Source organism: Protopterus annectens, chromosome 8.part0, assembly GCF_019279795.1.
Source record: "Protopterus annectens isolate FY-2018-M chromosome 8.part0, PAN1.0, whole genome shotgun sequence".
NCBI lineage: Eukaryota > Metazoa > Chordata > Ceratodontiformes > Protopteridae > Protopterus > Protopterus annectens.
The window spans coordinates 1,223,660,155-1,223,681,071 of NC_056741.1; the positions used below are offsets into that span (position 1 = coordinate 1,223,660,155).

The 20,917-nt window shown below is 37.7% G+C and overlaps 1 protein-coding gene across 1 annotated transcript in view; it reads right to left on the reverse strand.

Annotated features, from left to right (window-relative positions):
• The window catches only part of LOC122809319 (rho guanine nucleotide exchange factor 3-like), a 278,435-nt gene that overhangs the window by 47,357 nt on the left and 210,161 nt on the right, over positions 1-20,917 (reverse strand). The window contains exon 8 of the mRNA XM_044080719.1: positions 17,964-18,134. Within this exon, the coding sequence (XP_043936654.1) occupies positions 17,964-18,134 (171 nt within the window). The remainder of the gene's footprint in view (positions 1-17,963; positions 18,135-20,917) is intronic.

Here is a 20,917-nt window from a genome sequence, read left to right on the forward strand (position 1 = left end):
GCTCAGAAGCTGCAATTTTATTATGCAAGAATTTAACCAACCCATCCTATCAATGTTACCAGTGAGCTGTGTATTAACTACATACACCACATAACACATGTACAAGGAGGATCACCCTTGAAGGGAATTATGCACTTGACATACTCAATACCCTTGTATAAGGCTCTTCTGCCTAACACAGTTATTGTGCAGACAGATAAGAACAGATGCAATCACCTCACTATGATGCAATGTATTCCACAAAGCTATGTATTGTTGGTATATGCCATGGGAAGTAGCAATGGATATTGTCATAAATAACCAAAATTAATGTGTGAATTCTCTGAAGTCAAGGTCATTGTCAGTGGTCTCTGTCAGACTAAATTTCCAAATGATTGCAAATTAGGAGCTGTCACAGAATTCCACACTGACACAAATGCTCTCCAGGAAGGGCTGACACAGACAAATAGGTGGTATCAGAGCCATGGACTAAAACTAAATGCCAAGAAATGCATCATAGTATCCTTTGGGAAGTCATCCACCCCTGGTACCTATCACATTGACAACACACTCATCAGTCAGGGACTTACGGACACACATAGACAGTAATCTAGTCTTTTATCATCATGTGTCTATAGCAGTAAGGAAATCATTATATGTTGAGCAACTTATAAACAAAGGTATGGCATCTAGGTCCAAGAAAGATATTGTTCCACTGTATTCGGCATTCATCAGATCTATCATTGAGTACAATGCCCCCTTTGGTATGTACCTAACCAGGCATATCCAACAACTGGAACATCCTCATAGGTTTCTCACTAAAAGAATACAGGGCTTAAGTAAAATGTCCGTATGCAGACCACCTCAAGGCCTTATCCCTGTATTCTGTCACACTGAGGAAGGCATTGTTTTACTTGCCAAAACCGGTCTGTTGCCATATTTGGAATAAAATTATGCTTCTACACCACGATGTGCTGGCTATCTCATTTGGTCTACAGGCTGTTGAGGGGTGCTCTATGCCTAGCAAACAGGGCATTATCAGACCCCACTCTGATTGACCTCCTGCATATCCACAAAACAACAGCACCAGAATTACCCATTCTAAAGACTTAAACCTTGCCTGTGATATAAATAGGACCTGCTGGAGAGACAGGTATGCATCCCAGAGACAACACCATCTTTGGAACAGGGTCTCCATCTATGCAAAAAAGAGTTCTTCACCAGCCCAATTCAAGTGTAACTTGGATAACTGGATGGGGAACAAGAAATTCATCCCTGGTTTGGCACCTATGTCTGTAATGGACACAGGCAACCTGTAAATGTTTCATCTCCCAAGCCCCTGGTTACACTTATCAAGGGTACTGGAACTTGTCAGAGATTTGGGATGATGGCTAGGCATAAAAAGCCCCTTGTGGTCATTAGCCTAGTAAACAGCTATGAACCTATAAGAAAGGATCTCTGACAATGAATGTCATATCAGCATGACAAACAATCTCAAAACGCAGAACTGCTCCTCTAGGCTCGAACAGACGAGTCTCACACTGCGAAGTATCGGCAACCTTTCTTTATTCCAACAGAATTACACTACAGGCACAGAGATCACGAAATACATCCAGGTTTAGCGCTTTCATCTGTAGATAACAGACTTCCTCAGAACCAATTAACTGACTGTTAGTAACCCCTTTTAAACCAATTTTGGCGCCAAAAAAAACAATGAATTAAAATATTTAAAATGTTTGATTATTTGATAAAAGTATTTGATAAAAATATTGTTTAAAATATGTATAATTGATTGTAATAGTGTGTATTAATAATATTAATATAATAAAATACCTATATATAATAAGAATACAATAATCTACATGATGTATATACACTGAAAATAAGCACAGAGTTCCAACCATTGGGCAAAAAGTGTCATCATACTCAGTAGCAAGTAGATACAAGACTAATTAGCTATATGTAATACTATCATTGCATCTATAAAAGAGAATCGGGCCTATTCCTCAATACCCTATACTCAAAGTAAGTATTTTCTACACCTTCCATAAATTTGGGTCTTAACCCAAAATCAAGAATGGTTTCAAACTAATATACTCATTAAGCCCAGGGTATGTAGTGGCATCACAACAAATCTGCCACTTACTTTCTAATAACCCTAAATATGCTTTCCAATTCCCACTACTTGCTGTCAATTCTACTTGATCTATAATGGCAAAACTAAAGGTGTGTTCTATACCTTTTTCAATGACATGTTTACTGAGTGCGTTTTTTACATCACCTTTACTAATTTTATATGTATGTTCATAAATACGTGTTTTTAACTTTCTCTCAGTCTTGCCTATATAATATAGAACACACCTTTAGTTTTGCCATTATAGATCAAGTAGTATAGGTTATTGAGGAATAGGCCCGATTCTCTTTTATAGATGCAATGATAGTATTACATATAGCTAATTAGTATTGTATCTACTTGTTACTGAGTATGATGACACTTTTTGCCCAATGGTTGGAACTCTGTGCTTATTTTCAGTGTATATACATCATGTAGATTATTGTATTATTATTATATATAAATATTTTATTATATTAATATTATTAATACACACTATTACAATCAATTATACATATTTTAAACAATATTTTAAACAATATTTTTATCAAATACTTTTATCAAATAATCAAACATTTTAAATATTTTAATTCATTGTTTTTTTTGGCGCCAAAATTGGTTTAAAAGGGGTTACTAACAGTCAGTTAATTGGTTCTGAGAAAGTCTGTTTTCTACAGATGAAAGCGCTAAACCTGGATGTATTTCGTGATCTCTGTGCCTGTAGTGTAATTCTGTTGGAATAAAGAAAGGTTGCCGATACTTCGCAGTGTGAGACTCGTCTGTTCGAGCCTAGAGGAGCAGTTCTGCGTTTTGAGATTGTTTGTCCTACATTCTATCTTTTTATATCAGCATGACAGACTGATGGCAATTAAATGAGTATGCTCATGTGCACACAGTTGTGATCACTCCTATATCAATATTTCATTGTCAAGAAAGGCTTCACTTTATGTTTGTACACATATTGCCCAACAACTGGAGCACACTTGTGTATACCACAGAACTCAATGCATGTTCCATAGTAGCACTCTCACCATGACATTAGCAGAGCAAATGTCTACTGCCATGACATCCAAACCTATGTTCACATGTGTGAGGGACACATATCAAGGGATAAGAGTGATGTGATATAATGGTTGTTGTGTGATGCCAGTATGTTCACACAAAATGATTCCCTATGCTAGACTTGAACATCAAGCTGTAGAGCTCCTACAACTAAAATATGGTTATTAATCACATGCACCACAGTGGAACTGTTATCACAGCTGTTGAACTCCACCTATGTGAAGTCATTCAAACAGCTACACTTTATTTGTCCATTGTAGTTATCTGCTAAAATGGTTGGGGGAGACCTCTGGTACTCTATACATGCACAGTAGAATTGGGGGGATGTGTTTCCTGCAGAACAGTTAAGGACAGAAATGCTTACAATCAATCAATGCTATTTCAGAGTACTTGCCTAAGTGTTAGACAATCAGCACCATAATGGGATCAATGAATGTGCCATGCCATAAGTGCATCGCCATTTGTCATATGTCTGGTTAGGTGAAAGCAGTACACCATGCATATGAACCAATGTCTGTCCCTATAATTACTTAGAAAGAATCTTGCTGTATGTCAGGCAATATTGTCTGATGATAGGTATACCCAAATACACATGTGGCCCCCTGCTGTTGTTACTGTGACCCTAGAACAGAAATTATGTACAATGTGGATATAATCTCATATTGGAAACACATGCCTTACTTACATATATTGTCTCATTTCCTCAGTCCTGAGGAGATGTCTCACTGCAACTGTTATGGACTGACAATCTATCAAATGACAGCATCAGTTTTCAATATAACCTTTCCAAAGAAAATGTAGAACAAACTCTTGTAACAGGAAACATCTGTGCATGATCATAGTACATGTGGGTGACAGCACTGTTAGCATGTGCACTGACTGCAAGCAGTGATGTTGAGATACCTATCAGCATAACCTAATGAAAGTATGTTGAAACATATGCGCAACTACAGATTTATTTTACAACAGAGGCACTGCACATTTCAGTGGATGACATCACCAGTATGTATTACCTTGATGTTACCACTACAAAATGGCTGCACAGCACAAACACATCATACAGATACCTCATATGTTCTGCACAGTAGGAGGAAGAAACACATACTCACAGAAGGCAGTCATTCCTGTATTCAAACTCCTTACCTATCTACTGAAACAGTCTACATGCAAGTGTATTAGAAACACACACCACAACAGAAATCTGATTGCATGTGTGCCACACTGCATCTTTAAAGGGATGACATCAGCTGTGTCATGCAATAGATATTTGTGTGCAAAAATGACTTGTGTAAGACACTCCTGCATCCATTTACATTCACACACACACACACACACACACACACACACACACACACACACACACACACACACACACACACACACACACACACACAGTCAGGAGAGTCTCACTGCTGTATTCAATCTACCTACCTATCTACTGACACAATCTATATACAAGTGTATTATAGGCACACACCAGTAGAGATCAGACTTTTGTGGTGTGAGAGTGTGATACTGAAATGATGATCTCATTAGTGTGTTGCAGACAGTACGCATTTGTGGAACAGAGTGAAAAGGGGATATGGGATTGATCTGACCAGGTAAATGTTTCTCATGAATGGGAGTAAAATGAGCATAGTTATTGAACTGGTCCTCCAGTGATGCTATGGACCCACCATCACACACACAAGCTGATTATTGTGAGATTAGAAACCCCTATCTGTTTAGTTACACATTCTAGAAAAGACAGTACTTAATGCAAGTACCACTGTAGATGTCTGTCTGCAGCAATGTGAGAATACACTTTATAGAGGATGACATCAGTATTGTGCTGTAGAGAAGATGCTGCTGGGAAAAGGGTCTGACATTGATGTGGACTCAACCTGCAGTGTAAAAGTTTCTCAATGTTGCTATTTTAGTGAGGCCAGCAGTACATAAGGTCATAGTGACACAACTCTACACACACACACACACACACACACACACACACACACACACACACACACACACACACACACACACACACACATGCACATGCACACACGCACACACACACACACACACACACACACACACACACACACACACACACACACACACGCAGACACGCAGACACACACACACACACACACACACACACACACACACACACACACACACACACACACACACATTGATTGTTTGTTGTAAGGTTATTACCCCCTAACTACCTATTTACACAATCTAGGGAACATAGTACTTAACACAAGAGACACTGCAGAAGTCTGATTTCTACAGTATGAGAGTGCACTGCATAAAAGATGTGCACTGTATAAAAGATATCAGTGTTGTGTTTCAGAGAAGATGATGTTAGGAGAAGGGTCTGATATTGATGTGGACTCACCCTGCAGTGTAAAAGCTTCTCCAAGCTACTATTTCAGACAGGCCAGCAGTATGTAAGGTCATATTTACACAACTTTATATAGAACTCATAGACACACACACACACACACACACACACACACACACACACACACACACACACACACACACACACACACACTTTGACTGCTATGAGATTAGAATTCCCTACCTTTGTAGAGAATACAGTATTTAATGCAAGCATCACTACAGAAATTTTACTTCTACAGTGTGACAGTGCAGTATACATAGGATTAGTTTTTCATTCAGTGTCAGAGAAGATAATGTAATGTTGAATGTTTCGCGCAAAGGCATATTTGTTGATATGAAGGAGTAAATGCAATCTTATGGTCAAAAATAAATACATACTTCTGACTTAGCTAAGCTCTGTTGTCATTAATGTATATTGCAAAATGGAGACTGACATGTGCCTGTGTTGTGTATATGAGGCATACACACTTACGAACCACAGGATGGACAATGAAACAATCATGGGTCATCTGGTAATGATGATGGTATGTAAACCTTGATGAATGTTACTGATATTAGCGATGGTATGTGCTCATGCATGGGCAATGTATATTGTCAATAGCAAACAATACTTAAAGCTCCAATGCAGGAGGGCTAAGTAATGGTGAAATATAAGTGCCAGGGCTCTATGTGGCTGTATATCATTTGCAAGTGTCAGTGCTGCAGTGCAGACCTAACTGTCCAGAATAAAGTGGTCAGTTAAACATACAGTTCACTGCATTTCCCTTGCGTTCATTAAGCAATTTCCATGTAATGAATTAACATAATCCAGTAATAATATTTGTTTTTGTTCAGATTTTCTTCCTGTAGTGCAATGCTGAGAAATATATTTGTGTGGATGTTGACAAAGTGTCAGAAAATGTGTGATTATACTTTGAGGTATTGAACTTAGACTGTGAAGTAGCAGTGTTTAGTGGTGTTCAATGGTGCTCACTGCTGACTTCTGCACAAATAAGTTGCAGAGAGAAAATGTTTTTATTGTGATTATGTGTAAAACAGATCCCCTTTATCTTAAAATGTTGCATATATACACTTTGCATGTTGTAGTATAAGTTTTATATGTTAGGGCCAAAACTTTATTAAAAAAATGAATTGTGCTTGCCTTCCCTGTTTGCATGACATTAGGTGGTGAGCAGAGTGTTCACTGCTGAAGGAAAAAAGAAAAAACTTTAATTGGGTTAGATTTCTGTAGCACAAACAGGCTTACCAGCGAGGTGCAGTTGTCAACACTCTGTACACTACTAAGATGAGAAAATGCAGGTGCCACCTCACTTTCTCTGTGGCTTAAGGTGTAAGCTCAGTAAATAAAAAAGCAGAGCTGAAGCAGGGTTTAAGTCCATTATGGCGATCATTTTACAAAGGGTACCAGAATGTGACTATTATAATCAATTTTGATCATGACTGTAAGGCTACATAGGAATGACTATCCTAAATATGTTTATTGCCCAGATTGTATCAGTAATGCCTACTGAAACAATATTTTATACCTATTAAATAATATACATGCTTCAAGGGAAATCATAAGTTAATTGGGTGTACAATACAGTGTAAAGCAAAAGCTCACCACATTTTGCAATGACACTTGAAATGCCATTTAGCATCATATACTACACTTGCTCATTGCCAGACTTTGTGAAAATGCTGAGGACTGCAAGTGATAAAACAGAATGGGGTTAGACAAATACATAGGTAACATATTCACAGGAAAGGTGTTTATAAATTAGGAAGTAAGAGTTTCACCTAATGCTGGATTTGAACAATTATCATGATGAAAAATTAGATTTATAGACTTGATCATTATCTTAGGACCCCACAATGTAATCTTACTTCTCACTTGTCAAAATCACACCCCTGAAAGGGCAGTGATAACCTATTCAGCCAATGGAAGATGTAGATATTATTCTTCAGCAAATTAATGACAATATGAAAGTGCTATAAAAGGATATTTACATCCATTAGCTTAATGGATAGTTAGAACAGTACAAATGGGATGAGGGAGAAGGGGTGAATATAGAGACAGATGGACAGACACATATGAAAGGGTGGTGTTATGGGTCATTAATGCACATCAATATGGGGTGTCCTCAATATACATCTGTCATGCTCTGTATCATTAACTGATTACTCTGGGGATCAAGAAGCTGTAGGAGAGGCAAAACCTGATTAAGACATGACTAGAACAAGGCTGGTTTACTAATTCTTCCTTGTGGTCATGAATGTGTTGCAAATACTTTTTGCAACAGTATTCAAAATTTGTTAATTAAAGGTCATAACTGCATAAAATAAGATACGTGTCATGAAACATATCATAGAAGTACATCATTACAGTAAGAAATAATGTAACATACATCTGGAATTGAATCCTTGATACTATTGGCAAAAATGAATTGTCAGACAAATAATTTATGTCGACAGTCTACAGAGAAATTTGAGCTTTGCACCATATAATAGTCAAAGAAGTGTTAGAGTAACTTTTGCCATGTATTTTCTTTACTCTGCCTTCACTTTGATTCTGATCAGGCAGCATGTTTAAGCACCTTTGAACAAGGATAATCAGACTGCTACGGGTGATGGCAACAACTGACCAGGTTTTGCCAAAGGACACGAACAGCCATTCACCATCTCTTGGCATTAGTGTGTGATGCCAATGTCCACATAAATGCTGAGGGGAAAAAGTGATGGCTTTTTTTATGGGCCATTTCTGGCCAGTGTGTGTTATGTGTGATTCTATTTTTTGACCATGTCAAATGTGTAAAAAAGGAGTTACAGGAAAGTCCTGAAATTGGGTGGGGTGGGGAATCAAGCAGAGTGATTGATACAGGGGAAAGAATAGAGGAATTTGCAGGAAGGTAGTGTGAGAGAACCATAGCTATCCACTTCTTTACAACATAACTGTAGAAGTGTAGACAGAATTAGCTGAACCTGGCCTATCACCACACCAAGGGTAGGTGACAACAGTAGACTAATGTTGTAGAGCCAATTGTATCAAATCAAGTGTGTCAAGAAGGCACATAGGTGAAGTGAAAAGCTATGTATGGGTCTCTTTTTTTGTGGGACAGGTGCCTATTTTTTTGTTTATTTTTTTACTTTGAAAGATAGAAGAATATTAATGAAGGGGCTTAGGAATGTGAGTGTTAGGTAGGTAGGGTAGGTGAGGAAGCAGGTGCAGACATACAGGACAAACAAGACAGACAGGGATGGTGATGTATACAAAAGGTTGGGGGCACCATGATTGGGGATAGGTAGAGGAAATCACAGGCACACCCACGTCAAGCCTGAGAACTGTGAGAATTTAGTCCTCACCCTCAGAACTGTCATCACTGTCTCCTGTCTCAGTTTCCTGTGTCAGTGCTCAATGTGGCATTGTTTTGGCAATGTGACGAAGCACCTCTTCAATGCAGTCAATTCTTGCACTGAGGCATCATTCCATGATAGCCTCCACCAGCCCTGTTAGCTCTTGGCGGGTGACAAAATCACCACCTCCACTACTAGTACTCCCAGAGGATACCAGTGCACCAGCATCTGGGGCAGTGCTTCTTGACACAGATGGGGCACGTAGGGCAGGGGTTGTGGAGGCAGCACTGACAAATTGGGACCCTGAAGAGCTCAGTGTTGGTGCTGCAACCAGTGGAGGGATGGCGGGCCAATCCACAGTGGTCGGTCTACCTTTCTGCACTGCATGTCAGTTCATGCAATCAGAAATATATGACAACAGAACATTTTTAAGCCATATAAAATACCCCACCCAAAAAAAAGAAAATAAGAGAGAAGGGGTGAGGTGAGACAAAACAAAGAGAGAATTAGATCCATGGCATGTCACATGGCTATATAATTTCATACAATAGACATTTATGACTATCCAGTGTATATACCTTTGCCACATCCAAGTATTATGGAAGGTTTTACTCTTGGGCCATTAATCAACTGCACTGCTATGGTATCATAAATACAACTATTTATTTCATTATTGACATATTGCATATAATTACAATAGTTATTAGGTTTACAGTAAGACCTGATGCATGCATACCCAGTGAGTCTCTCTTAGTGTGCTCTCTGTTTGCTGCAGTGTCTTCAGCAGCTGTGCAATAGAGAAGAGGAGACATGAGAGAAGAGTGAATAACAGTATTGGCTATCTACTGCATTCTATATAATTTAATGCTAATGGGTCAGTATACTTACACAATTGAGGAATTTCAGCAGTTCTAAACTCATCCTCTCATCAGCTAAGGAGGTCCTTCTAGCACCATTTCAGGTCAGTATAGTGGTGATGACAACTCTGTCCAGTGTGTGGGATATCAGTTGCACTGGAGACAGCCTTGGCTATTCCGACCCAAGTCCTAATCTTATACTGAGACCCAGTATAGTCATCCTGCAGTAGTCTACAGCTGTAGTACTTCATGAGGAGTGCCACAAAAATCCTGGATTCCTCAACACCCCAGCTCTATGCTCTAAATTTAGCAGCATCATCTCCCTCACCAGCCATGCCTACATAAGCCAAGCCACAACTCTATGTCTAAACTGGCATCAAATTCCAATCTCACATTTAAGAGCTAGTGAGAAAACATGCACAACCATGCCAACTGCATTTGTGAGATGAAAAGCAGAGAGAGCCATTGACAAACAAACAGGAAGGTATCTGATCAAACAGCAATGAAGGTGTGAAACATGGTAGTGAGATTTGCTATGTGCGATACTCAACCTAAATACACCTAATGACATTCAGTATGAATACTCTTCAGATAGGCCTGTATGTGTGTGACTTTAATAAGTCCTGTGTAATACATTTTCATGAAAGAGGCAATGTTACTATTTGTAAATGTATATCAGATGGATAGACTTTCATGAGCTGAGTAATACAGGTTGGGATATGATATACATACTTCACAACACATACTGTCCTAAACACAGACTTGGACTATGTGAGGAGTGAAGATGATTTTAACTCAAGTATTCTTCACATCATAGATATGCAAGTGCATTTTTAATTAATTATCATAATTATCCTGCTTAAACAGTTACATACACAATCAACTGGGTTTCATAGGTAACTCATTAGTGAGATATGCTACTTAGAAAAATATAATTATCAAAGCATTGATGAGACATTTCTTTCAATCAGCATAATTATGATTGCCATTTGTATGTAGTGTTACCTTCCTATTCAAAGTGTTGTTAGAAATTGTGTTCTGAAACCCTTTGTAAAAATAAAGGTCATCTGGATTTAAACCCTGGATCACCTGTTGTCTGTCTTTAAATTCACTGCACTTACACCTTGTGTCACAGTCAGTTACACAGCAAGTGGATGTTCTCTACTAAGTAATGTCTAGTGTGCTGAGGTCCATGCATTGCCGATAACCTTGTTTGCACTAAATAAGGCAGGCCAAATACAATTTTTCACTTTCTTACTTAAGCTTGATTGTGTTTTGCTTGGCAGCAAGCTAGTGGAGAATGGAAGACACAGAAAAAAAACAGCATATGAAGTTGAGATGAAAACAAGCTATAATTTCTGCATTCCCTTCACACTATGGATCTGAACCCCAGAACAACTCTGTTATGGGTCCAAAGTCGTTGCACTTACAGCTTGTGCCACAGAGAGAGGTATATAACATGTGTACATCACTCACTCATTACAAATACCATGCAGTGGTGACTAAAGTGTTTGTGCTAATCGAGATTACAGAAATTAAATTGTTCACTTTTTCCATCATCTGTAAATCCTGTTTGCACTCTTCTAAACAGCATGGAAATTAAAAAGGCAAATAAAAAAGATATTTTATATTCCACACCACTAAACACCATAACAATTTATATCCCACTCCACAAAACACTGGGACAAGCATGACTTGTATTTCCATTCATTAACACTTATACCATGAAAAAGACAAACATAGCATTTTCACATGTACTGCAAATATTACAAGCAGCATGTAGCTTCAAACTGGATTCAAACTCTGCCTCCTCTTTCCTGTTTTTTAAACTCATTTCATTTACCTGATGTGCTACAATGATGTTTAGGTATAATGTAGAAATTATTCTCTTACTGTTGTTCAGTGTACTGTTTTACAATACACCTGTGCTACTCTAAAATGTTCTAATGATGCCATTCCAAATTAAATTTCTCAGTTTGCGCCTTGGGCAGTGGGCTTTTGTTCACTGCTTCAAAACGCTGCCAGTTCAAAGTGCACTTTGTCAAAACACATACAAATAAACACAATGAAAGAAAAAAATTGTCAGTAGTAAGAAATATCGGAATAATAATAAAAAAATGCTGGATTATGATGTTTCTTAAATCTCTGTGGGTTACAAAAGCAATAATGCCTGACATAGGGTGTTGTGAGGCCTGATGCAGCAGGTGGAATGCCTCTACACCCCTGGAAGGGCATTAATTATACATTAACACACACCCTGGAGGGCATTATTGTGCTTAGAGAACGGGCTCTCTGTAAAACTGTTGCTTTTTACTAACATATATATTTCTTTTATCACTATATTATTTTTGGTACTTACGTGTTATCGCAACCACATTTTAAAGTCTCCATAACTGGTGAAGTACCGTGATAGTACCTTATGTTGCAGTGAAATGGGGTGTGTAAGCTCCAAATTAGTTATTTATCACATTGCTTCCGAAACAGGATCATAAATAATGGATAAATTACTCTTCCTGGGTAGCGTCCTTTAGTGTTGTGACTGAATGGAAGAGTTCATTAAGGCATACAGTAGCAGGTTGCCAGTAACAGTAGCTATTCGGGCTCCTGATTCATGTGCATTTCTAACCACATTCTTTTGGTCTGACTTCATGTAGGGCTGAAGTAAGGCATGCAATCAGTTATTTTTTTGACATGCACTCATGTGTTCTTTTTAAATTGTGCTTTGTTATTTATAGCACTGTATGCCTCTGTAACACACTTTGCCTCAACACAGACTAGAATGCACATCTTGTTTGTGTGCCTGTGAACGGTTTGTAATTTGCTGCTAATCAGTTTGCTTAAATGACTATTCAGTAACAGTAAACACAATCATTACATTGCACTGTGGAAGAATCTGTGCTTGTTGATGTAGTAACCACTGCATTATTTATTCTTCCCTGTTCTGGCCATTATTCCAGTTTCTCTATCAGAACCAGGGAGATATAAAACTGATTTGGACTTCACACACCCCTTTTTAGTTTAGCATAAAGTCAGTTCATGACAACATCAGGAACTACACTGGGTTAGAAATCTGGTTGCAATAATACTAAGTACCTTATTTTTTTTATATGTTTTGAATGTAAAATAGTTCCTCCGCCTAATGTTTCTAAGTTGTTGTAGTATACGTAAATGGTGCTAGAGGAAGCATTTTACAACTAAAATATATCATTTTTAAAAAAAAAATCTAGATATTTGCTTTAGTTTTTGGTCCCTTGGTGCTAAAATGTTTTTTTTGCCACTCATCTGGGATTGAAGTCACTAAATAATGACATACATTTGACTTTTAGACTTTATTTCCCTCAGAAAATTCATCTTAACACAAACCCTGCTATTTAACTTATTTATTTATTTAAAAGCTGTTCCTATTTTGGAGCCTTTGTTCACCCTTTATTTCAGGGTTTATCCGCATTTCTTGAGATAAAAGGTGGAGAGGTACACAAACCTCTTATTTGCTGCTGCCAGCACTGTCTCTCCATCTGTCACACAGACACTGCCCCTCTACTCACATACCTTACCCTTCAGAAAATGCATGCTAACACAAGCCCTGTTGCAGCTTTTTTAAACAGGAATATGCTCCTGATTTGACCAGTTACTCCCCATTTACTTTACCTTTTATTCATTTATGGAAGAGATGAGAGGTACGTAAACACAAACCTCTTTAATGCTGCTGCCAGTGTTGGATCGCTCTCACTCTTCACACTGTCACTAACATACACTTCACTTTAATGCACGCATTCACACACACAGACAGAAACATAAACACAGACACAGAAACACACACACACATCTTTTTCTTTTATATTTAGATTTTACACTTGCTAGACTAATGGCTCGATCATTCTCACATTCACTCGCATGCATACACTCATACACAGACATAAATGCACACACGTTTGTTTTTCTTTTTTTTTTTTTAATATATTTTACACTCGCTAAACAGCAGAAGTGCTGCTTAGTGAGTGTAAAATAATGGTGGCCATTCCATTTTCTCAGTCCAAGCTCCACAGCAGCTTGATACACTGCCAGGAAGTGGCAGACATGTATTTCACTGGGCATATTACTTGTACATTAATACCCTGCTGGAGAACGTTCATTCTCCAATCAGGGTACTGATGTACAGTAAGCCCATTCTATAAAACATGATCATATGTCCAGAAAACATGCATTAATTCTTTCAAATAGCACACTATCTGGATTTAATAACAACATACACTCAACTGTATTTCTTATCCCTCTTTGCCACCAACACAGGCTTAGGTTAGTAATCAGAAAATGTACACAGCATATAGATATGACTTAGAAGACCATAAAATTACAGCTACAGCAAGAGAAAGATCAGAAAATATTCCTTTCTCATTTGCTGAACATTTCTAGATTAATGTGATACTGACTAATAATTTAGGCTAATAGTAGCCCAGACTATCCTAAGGTAAGGTTACCAACACTGCCAGCTTTCTTCTCTTTATTTTCTGAGCATCTTCTCCTCCTGTCAGTTTAACTAACAAATGCAGTGTCATAGGCATTTATCTGCATCTTTGTTTCAATGTGCATATAGCTAATCAAGATTTCAGAAAGATTTTTAAGCAGAGGATGGAAAGTGTGTTATTATTACAAGAGGATTAATGTTGTTAAGGTTGTTCTCAAATCTCTCAAGGTGCTTCCACTTTTTAAGTCTACTCTGCATGATACACACAATTCAGAGAGAACTGCTTGTTTTTGTTTTCAGAGTAACCGTTAAGACTTGCAAGCCATTAGCAGCTAACAAACTGTTATTGCACCCCCCTGCAGTTCTAGGGCATGTGCATGCAATTGTGTAGCTACTTACATGATGTTTACATCCCCTAGTCTATTTATTTTTTGTATTCAGGAATGCTAATGATTTAACACCTCATTTGCATATTCACAGTGCTCAGAGGGCTTAAGCTACACTGTATAAAAGTAATGGTTTAACTACAGAAGTAGAAGGAAGGGAGACTAATCTGATAGAGACAGACCATCACTCCTTTTTACTTGGAGGAGATTTTTCTACAATTTACTGCATTACTTCATAAGGTATGTTTGTTCTCCTCATAAACTGCTTATCTTTTCATATTTTGAATGTATTTCAATATGCAATCGATTTCTTTATTTATATGCATTTTTTCATTCACTACTGGTATATTGCAGATGTATCAGTTTTTGCTGTGATTTCCAAGTTTGTCAGTAAATGGTATGGTTACATCACATCCGAAACCAGCAATCAATGTTTTAAACTGCACGTGGATTTTGTTCCAAATAAAGTTGATTCTAATATTGCTGGTTTCGGATGGTAACTGGATTCCTTTCCTTTGCTTTTTGCACCTTGGTTTATGCTTTTGGTTGATTTGTGTGCAAATACCACCTTCAATTTGATGGTTGCATCACATCACTGTGTTACTGTTTGTTCTTGGAATTTCACCAGTTACTGCAGGCAAGTGTATTGTGTTTATTATCAACTTCAAGGGGTTGTGCATTTGAAGCTAACAGAGATATTAGGCTTCTTAGATGTCATGTGGCAACCTCCACAACAGTGCAGAGACAGAAGGAAATTGTCTGTGTATTTCAACTTTGAAATTTTGCCTAGTTATTGATAATCATGCCATCCAGTAGTCAGCTACATAACTGCTGTCCTCATGACAGAAATGTTAACAGAATGGATGAAATGTAATGCATTACAATGTTTCTTTTTGGGGGGGCCTTCCTTAGCTTGTTAGTCCAAAATCAGCAGTGTGTGTTCAGTTGGTTTGTGTTGAGGATGGGTGTAAATATTTTATTTGAGGAGAATGAATTCTGTAGGTGCTACAAATCTGATTTGTCTTTTTTCTGTTTCATGTTATACAGGATTATGGCACCCAGACCATCTGTTCCATGCAAGCCATGATTCAGTGATGCAGAGAATGAGATCTTCATTGAAGCCTTACAATACTATGGATCCTTCCTGCTTGATAGAGGCAGAGGTGAAATGTCTGACAAAAAGAGCATATGACAGCAGGTGGTTCCTAACAGAAATGCAGTAGGCAGCCATGCTAGAAACTATAATTAGGTACAGCACAGTGCTACTGATATGATTACAGCAGTCTGCAGGACAGCAGCGGCAGCAGCATGAGTCAGATGGCTGTGGGGGTCCGTTCCTGTTACAGAACTAACCCTCTGCTGTGCTATCACTGGTTGTTGACCTGATTAAGGGGGAAACAACTCACAAGCATCTTACTAATTTTGCAAACATTCCTCTTTTTAGGAATAGGAATTTGATTGAATTTCATTTGTTAATTGGAAATTAAATTACTATAAAGCAATAACAATTTTAACATTTATGTTGCCAAATCTGTCATATACTAGAATCAACTTCTTGGCTGAATCACAAATGCTACCTTACCTAAAAAACAGGAGTAGTTGTTGTTTCTACAGAGTTGCAGATAATCAGCAGTAAGAACAACTAATGAGTGTCCATTGCAGGTAAGCTACTGAATAAGTGTCAAAAAGTTATTTTTCCTGACACTTGCATACTCTTTTTCATTAATTCAAAGTTCTAAGATGCACACAGTAGCCCGAGCAGACATTATACATACTCTATAGAGTAGATGATGTATGGAACACATATATTAAAAGATTGCCTCTGTTTTATTGCTGTTGAGTTAGGCATTTAAATTGTCGAGCTACTATCCTGAAATGGTAAGTGGAGATCTTTAACAAAAAATACGTATGACCTTATAGTACAAGTAATAGAAGGAACTGAAAGGGAAACCCAGCTGAAACTGTTAAGTGAAAAGAAAGCTAGGGAATTAAATAATATTTCACAACATACAGTAGAACAAACATAATACTTATATTTTACTAGTCTAGAAAATACTAGTATAAAGTGGGACAATCATAAGCAGCCTAAATAATATTATTTAAGATAAAACTGATTGTCAGCTCACTTATCCCAAACTAAATCCAGCTATGTAGCAGATGTGTTCATGATGATGTCTTATGTATACTTTTTTTCTGACCTTAAAACTTAATAGAATGTTTTTCTGCTGTAAAAGCAGACAATGATTGCCTTCAAAGATGTTTCATTATATGAATGCCCTCTAAAAGAAAATGCAATGGAGTGCCACTGGCACTAGTTATATGTAAAAAGAATAATGTACTAAACTCCTAAACAGAGGCAGACAGAGGTTTGATTCTTGTTAGGAAATAAGCAGTTCTGATGATGGATGAATTCCAGTATATGAACTTATATTATCTTGGGGCATGGACAGGCTAGTATCTCTTTCCTCAGTGTTTGTAATTCCCCTATCACTGGTTTTATCACAAAAGGCCCTTGGTTTTCTTTTGGGATTTTTAAGGTATAGCAGTCATAATACTGAAACAACTGGGGGAATCCCACACTATAAAATATAGCTACTGTTTACAGAAAGAAGACAATTATGGATAATCTACCATGAGACTAGCCAATAACCTCTTTGTGGTTGGAGGGAACTTCTGAACTTTTAAATAGGGATTTTGGCATGGCTTGCAATGGTTTGCAGACTGATTGCCTAACACTTACCAATGACCCAATGCATACTTCAAAAGTTAATCCAGTGCTAGATAGTTACAAAATGCAAATACTGGAGTAAACACCTCTACAAATATGATAAGACTTACCTACTGATATGAAGAAAACTATGTGACGCAAGCAATTTCTTAGTTAGCAGATCCAGATGTAGCATTTCTATATTCACTACATTTATAGCCCTGAAAGCATTTGTTTTGGTTAAGAGAATTCAAGCTGCTTCCATTAAAAAGAATAGGAATATTGTGAAGTCTGCAACATGAAATAAAGGCAAATAAAAACGTAATTTCTTTACTGGCTTTCTTTTGCAAAGAGTAACAGCTCTGAATATTACCCCTTACATTTAGAATAAATAAATAAAGGCCATCTTTTATTCAGTTAGATACCTGGAGATAGGTGAGGGAAGTCCTCCAGATGTATACAGATAATTCCTACTATACAACATGCACAGAAGTTCACAAATGCAGAGGTACACAAGCTGGGTACATATCATGCCTACTGGTTTTATATCAATGCATAGCAAAATTCTGCATGCCCACATTGTGCAGAGTGGTTGTTTAACCATGACAGATGTATAACATATACATGTACTTGCTTTTAAAGCTGGTGCTACTAATCTGGTGTCACCTACCTGCCCCTTGTTGTTCTTCAGCTCTCCATGGCAACACAGAATCTTGGACTCTTCAATATGGGGATCTTTCTGGGTTTCATCTAGGTAAAAGAGTCGTTCTTTGTAATACTGGCACTCTGCCTCCCCAGTCTTGACATTTATGTGAGCAATAATCCCCTGAATCAGTGTGATCTAAAAAGAGAATTACCATATGAGAAGATCCTAGAACTGAGATTCTGATTTGTCCCCCTCCCACCTTAGTGACTAATGTCTACACATTTTAATAGCACAGAAAAGTAATGTATTTATCATCATGCATTTATAAAGCACCATAAATTCTGCAGTCTCTTTCAACAGTGTATTACGTAAGGGCAATGTAAGATGTTTCCACCACTCAGCAGAATATGTATCAGAAACTATGAAGTCTCTACCATACACATACTTAGTATGTTGTGATTGCATGCTGGACATTATGCACTGTGTAATACATTACATACTGCATTATATAGCAATACATACAGTATTACCAAAACATAAGGGTTGTACAGAAAACAGAACTTTACAATGCTCAGAAGCATAACTCACATGATCTATACAGCTGTTTAAAAGTGTATGGATGCAAGTTATAACTCTGTCAGGCCCTCTGACAGGTTTAATCTATATTGGATCCACTTTACATACCTGTCATATTTGATTACTTTGCTTTTATGTACCAAGCCTAACCATTATACTCTCTTCCTTTTCCTCTAAATAAAGGTTTTAAATTTATCTTTACTGCCCCAAAAGGCCATTTCAGTATATGTCAAACATATTCTAAAATGTAAATAATTTTCTAGGGGAAACCAGAATTCCTAATGATAATCTTCATATAGAAAAAGGTGTTTCAGCAAACATAAATCTTATAATATCCTAAAATACTGCATCATGAAACCTATCGATGTCAGCAACATAAGTGCATTACTTAGTGTGTTCCCCTCAACTGCATCCCGAACCTGCCATCTGAACTGTGTGTTACAACTTTTGAGCATGCTGACTCTATCATGTGCCCTTGATGTCTCTGGATGGGGTGCAGACTATACATTAAAGTATATGGGACACATCTGTGATGAATCTTTCATACTGGTGGAATGGTGAAGTTGGTTTTGTACTGTGTGTGCTACTTCCATGAACTGTCCCTGACATCACTACCAGGGATGTGGTTGCTTTGTTTGCAGTACATATGTCAACTCTATGATTTCATGATGTGTCCATAACTCCTCTGTGGGGATGTGGTTCTTGTGGCTGCAGCACATATGCTACCTCTATTATATGCCCTGCTGTCACCGGCAGGGATATATTGTCTGTGTTTACATTGTATGTATCAACTCAATGAAGCCATGATGCGTCCCTGACTTTACTGGATGGGGCACTATATATGCATTTGCAGTGTCCTTGATATTATTTGTTGAGAAGTAGTGTCTATATTTGCACTGTGTGTACCATCTCCATAATGTGTTGGTAATATCACAAGGTGTGCTGAAGTGTCTGCATTTGTAGTATACATATCACCTCCCTGTTGTAGCCCCAACATTACTGGGTGGAATGTATTAGATGTTCTTGAGTTAGAATTGCTGCCTCCATGAGGTTTCCCCAGCATCACTAAGAGGAATGTAGTGATCACATTTATAGTATGCATGCCATTTCCACAATGTGTCCCTTACATTTCTAAGTAGAATGTAATGGCTGAGCTTGCAGAAGATATTCCACTGCAATGATTTGTTATTAACATCCCTGTGTGGAATTAAATTTCTACATTTACAGTGGGCATACCACCTCCATCATGTGTACGTGACTTCTCTGGGTGAAATCTGGTAGCTCTGCTTGTACTCTATATTCTACCTTACAATGTGACCCTGACCTCACAGGTAGAATATGGTGTCTGTGTTTGCAATGTATGTTCCGACTCTATGATGCCATGATGTGTCTCTGACTTTTTTGATTGTGGTACAATTTATACATTTGCTCTGAGTGGGACACCTTCACCATATGCCCTTGATACTACTAGGTGGGATGGAATTTTAGAATTTGCATCATGCCACCTTTATGATGTGCCCCTCACATAATTTGGTGGGATAATATTTCTGTGTGTATCTAGTTTTTGTTACATCTATAATTCCACAATCTGTCCCTGCTTTCATTGGGTAGGGGCACAGTGTAGGTGTTTGCAGTTTAGATGCTTTGTTCTTCATTTATTAACAAGGGAAAATGTGTTGCCATGATTAGTAATGGAATACACAGCAGAAATTTTTTTGCTATTGGAATCATTGGCTTTTACTACTATCAGTTAACTTTGTTTTATCTCAGTTCCTCTTCTCTGAAAATTAAATGCAAGCAAGTATATAACTTTTGGTATTGTAAAGTAATTTATTTCATACTTTAAATTCATGTTTACCATATCTGAGTAACAAGACCAAATAAAGATATTTGCATTAGATGCAGGATTCATAAACATTATGCCCCATGGAGTAGGGCTGACAAAACTGAATTGTGTACCAAAGTTTGTTGTGATTCACAAGGAGTTGGACACAGTCGTACCTTAATGTAACACCATAGCACTCCAAGAATACAGTACAATGGAAATCCTCTTAGGCCTGTACAGGTTTCACAAATACTATACCAAGTGTGTATGGTCCCACGTGAGTAGCTTACAGGAATGCTAGTGCATGCCTGCAGATTGTGTAGTGCTTATATCTATATGGACCCCTTCCTGTCTAGCATCAGCAGAAAAAAATAGTAATAATCCTTTTTGTTACCAATCACAGTGTCTACTGTAATGGAGTCAAACATGCTACCACAACAACATATACACTGCCCTGACAAAATGATGCCCTGAAGGATCAACCAGCTAAATATACAAGGTAAATAATGTTTTCGTTGTAAATATCTATTAGTTTTTAATACATGAAAACATAGCATAAGCAATTTATTTTACAATT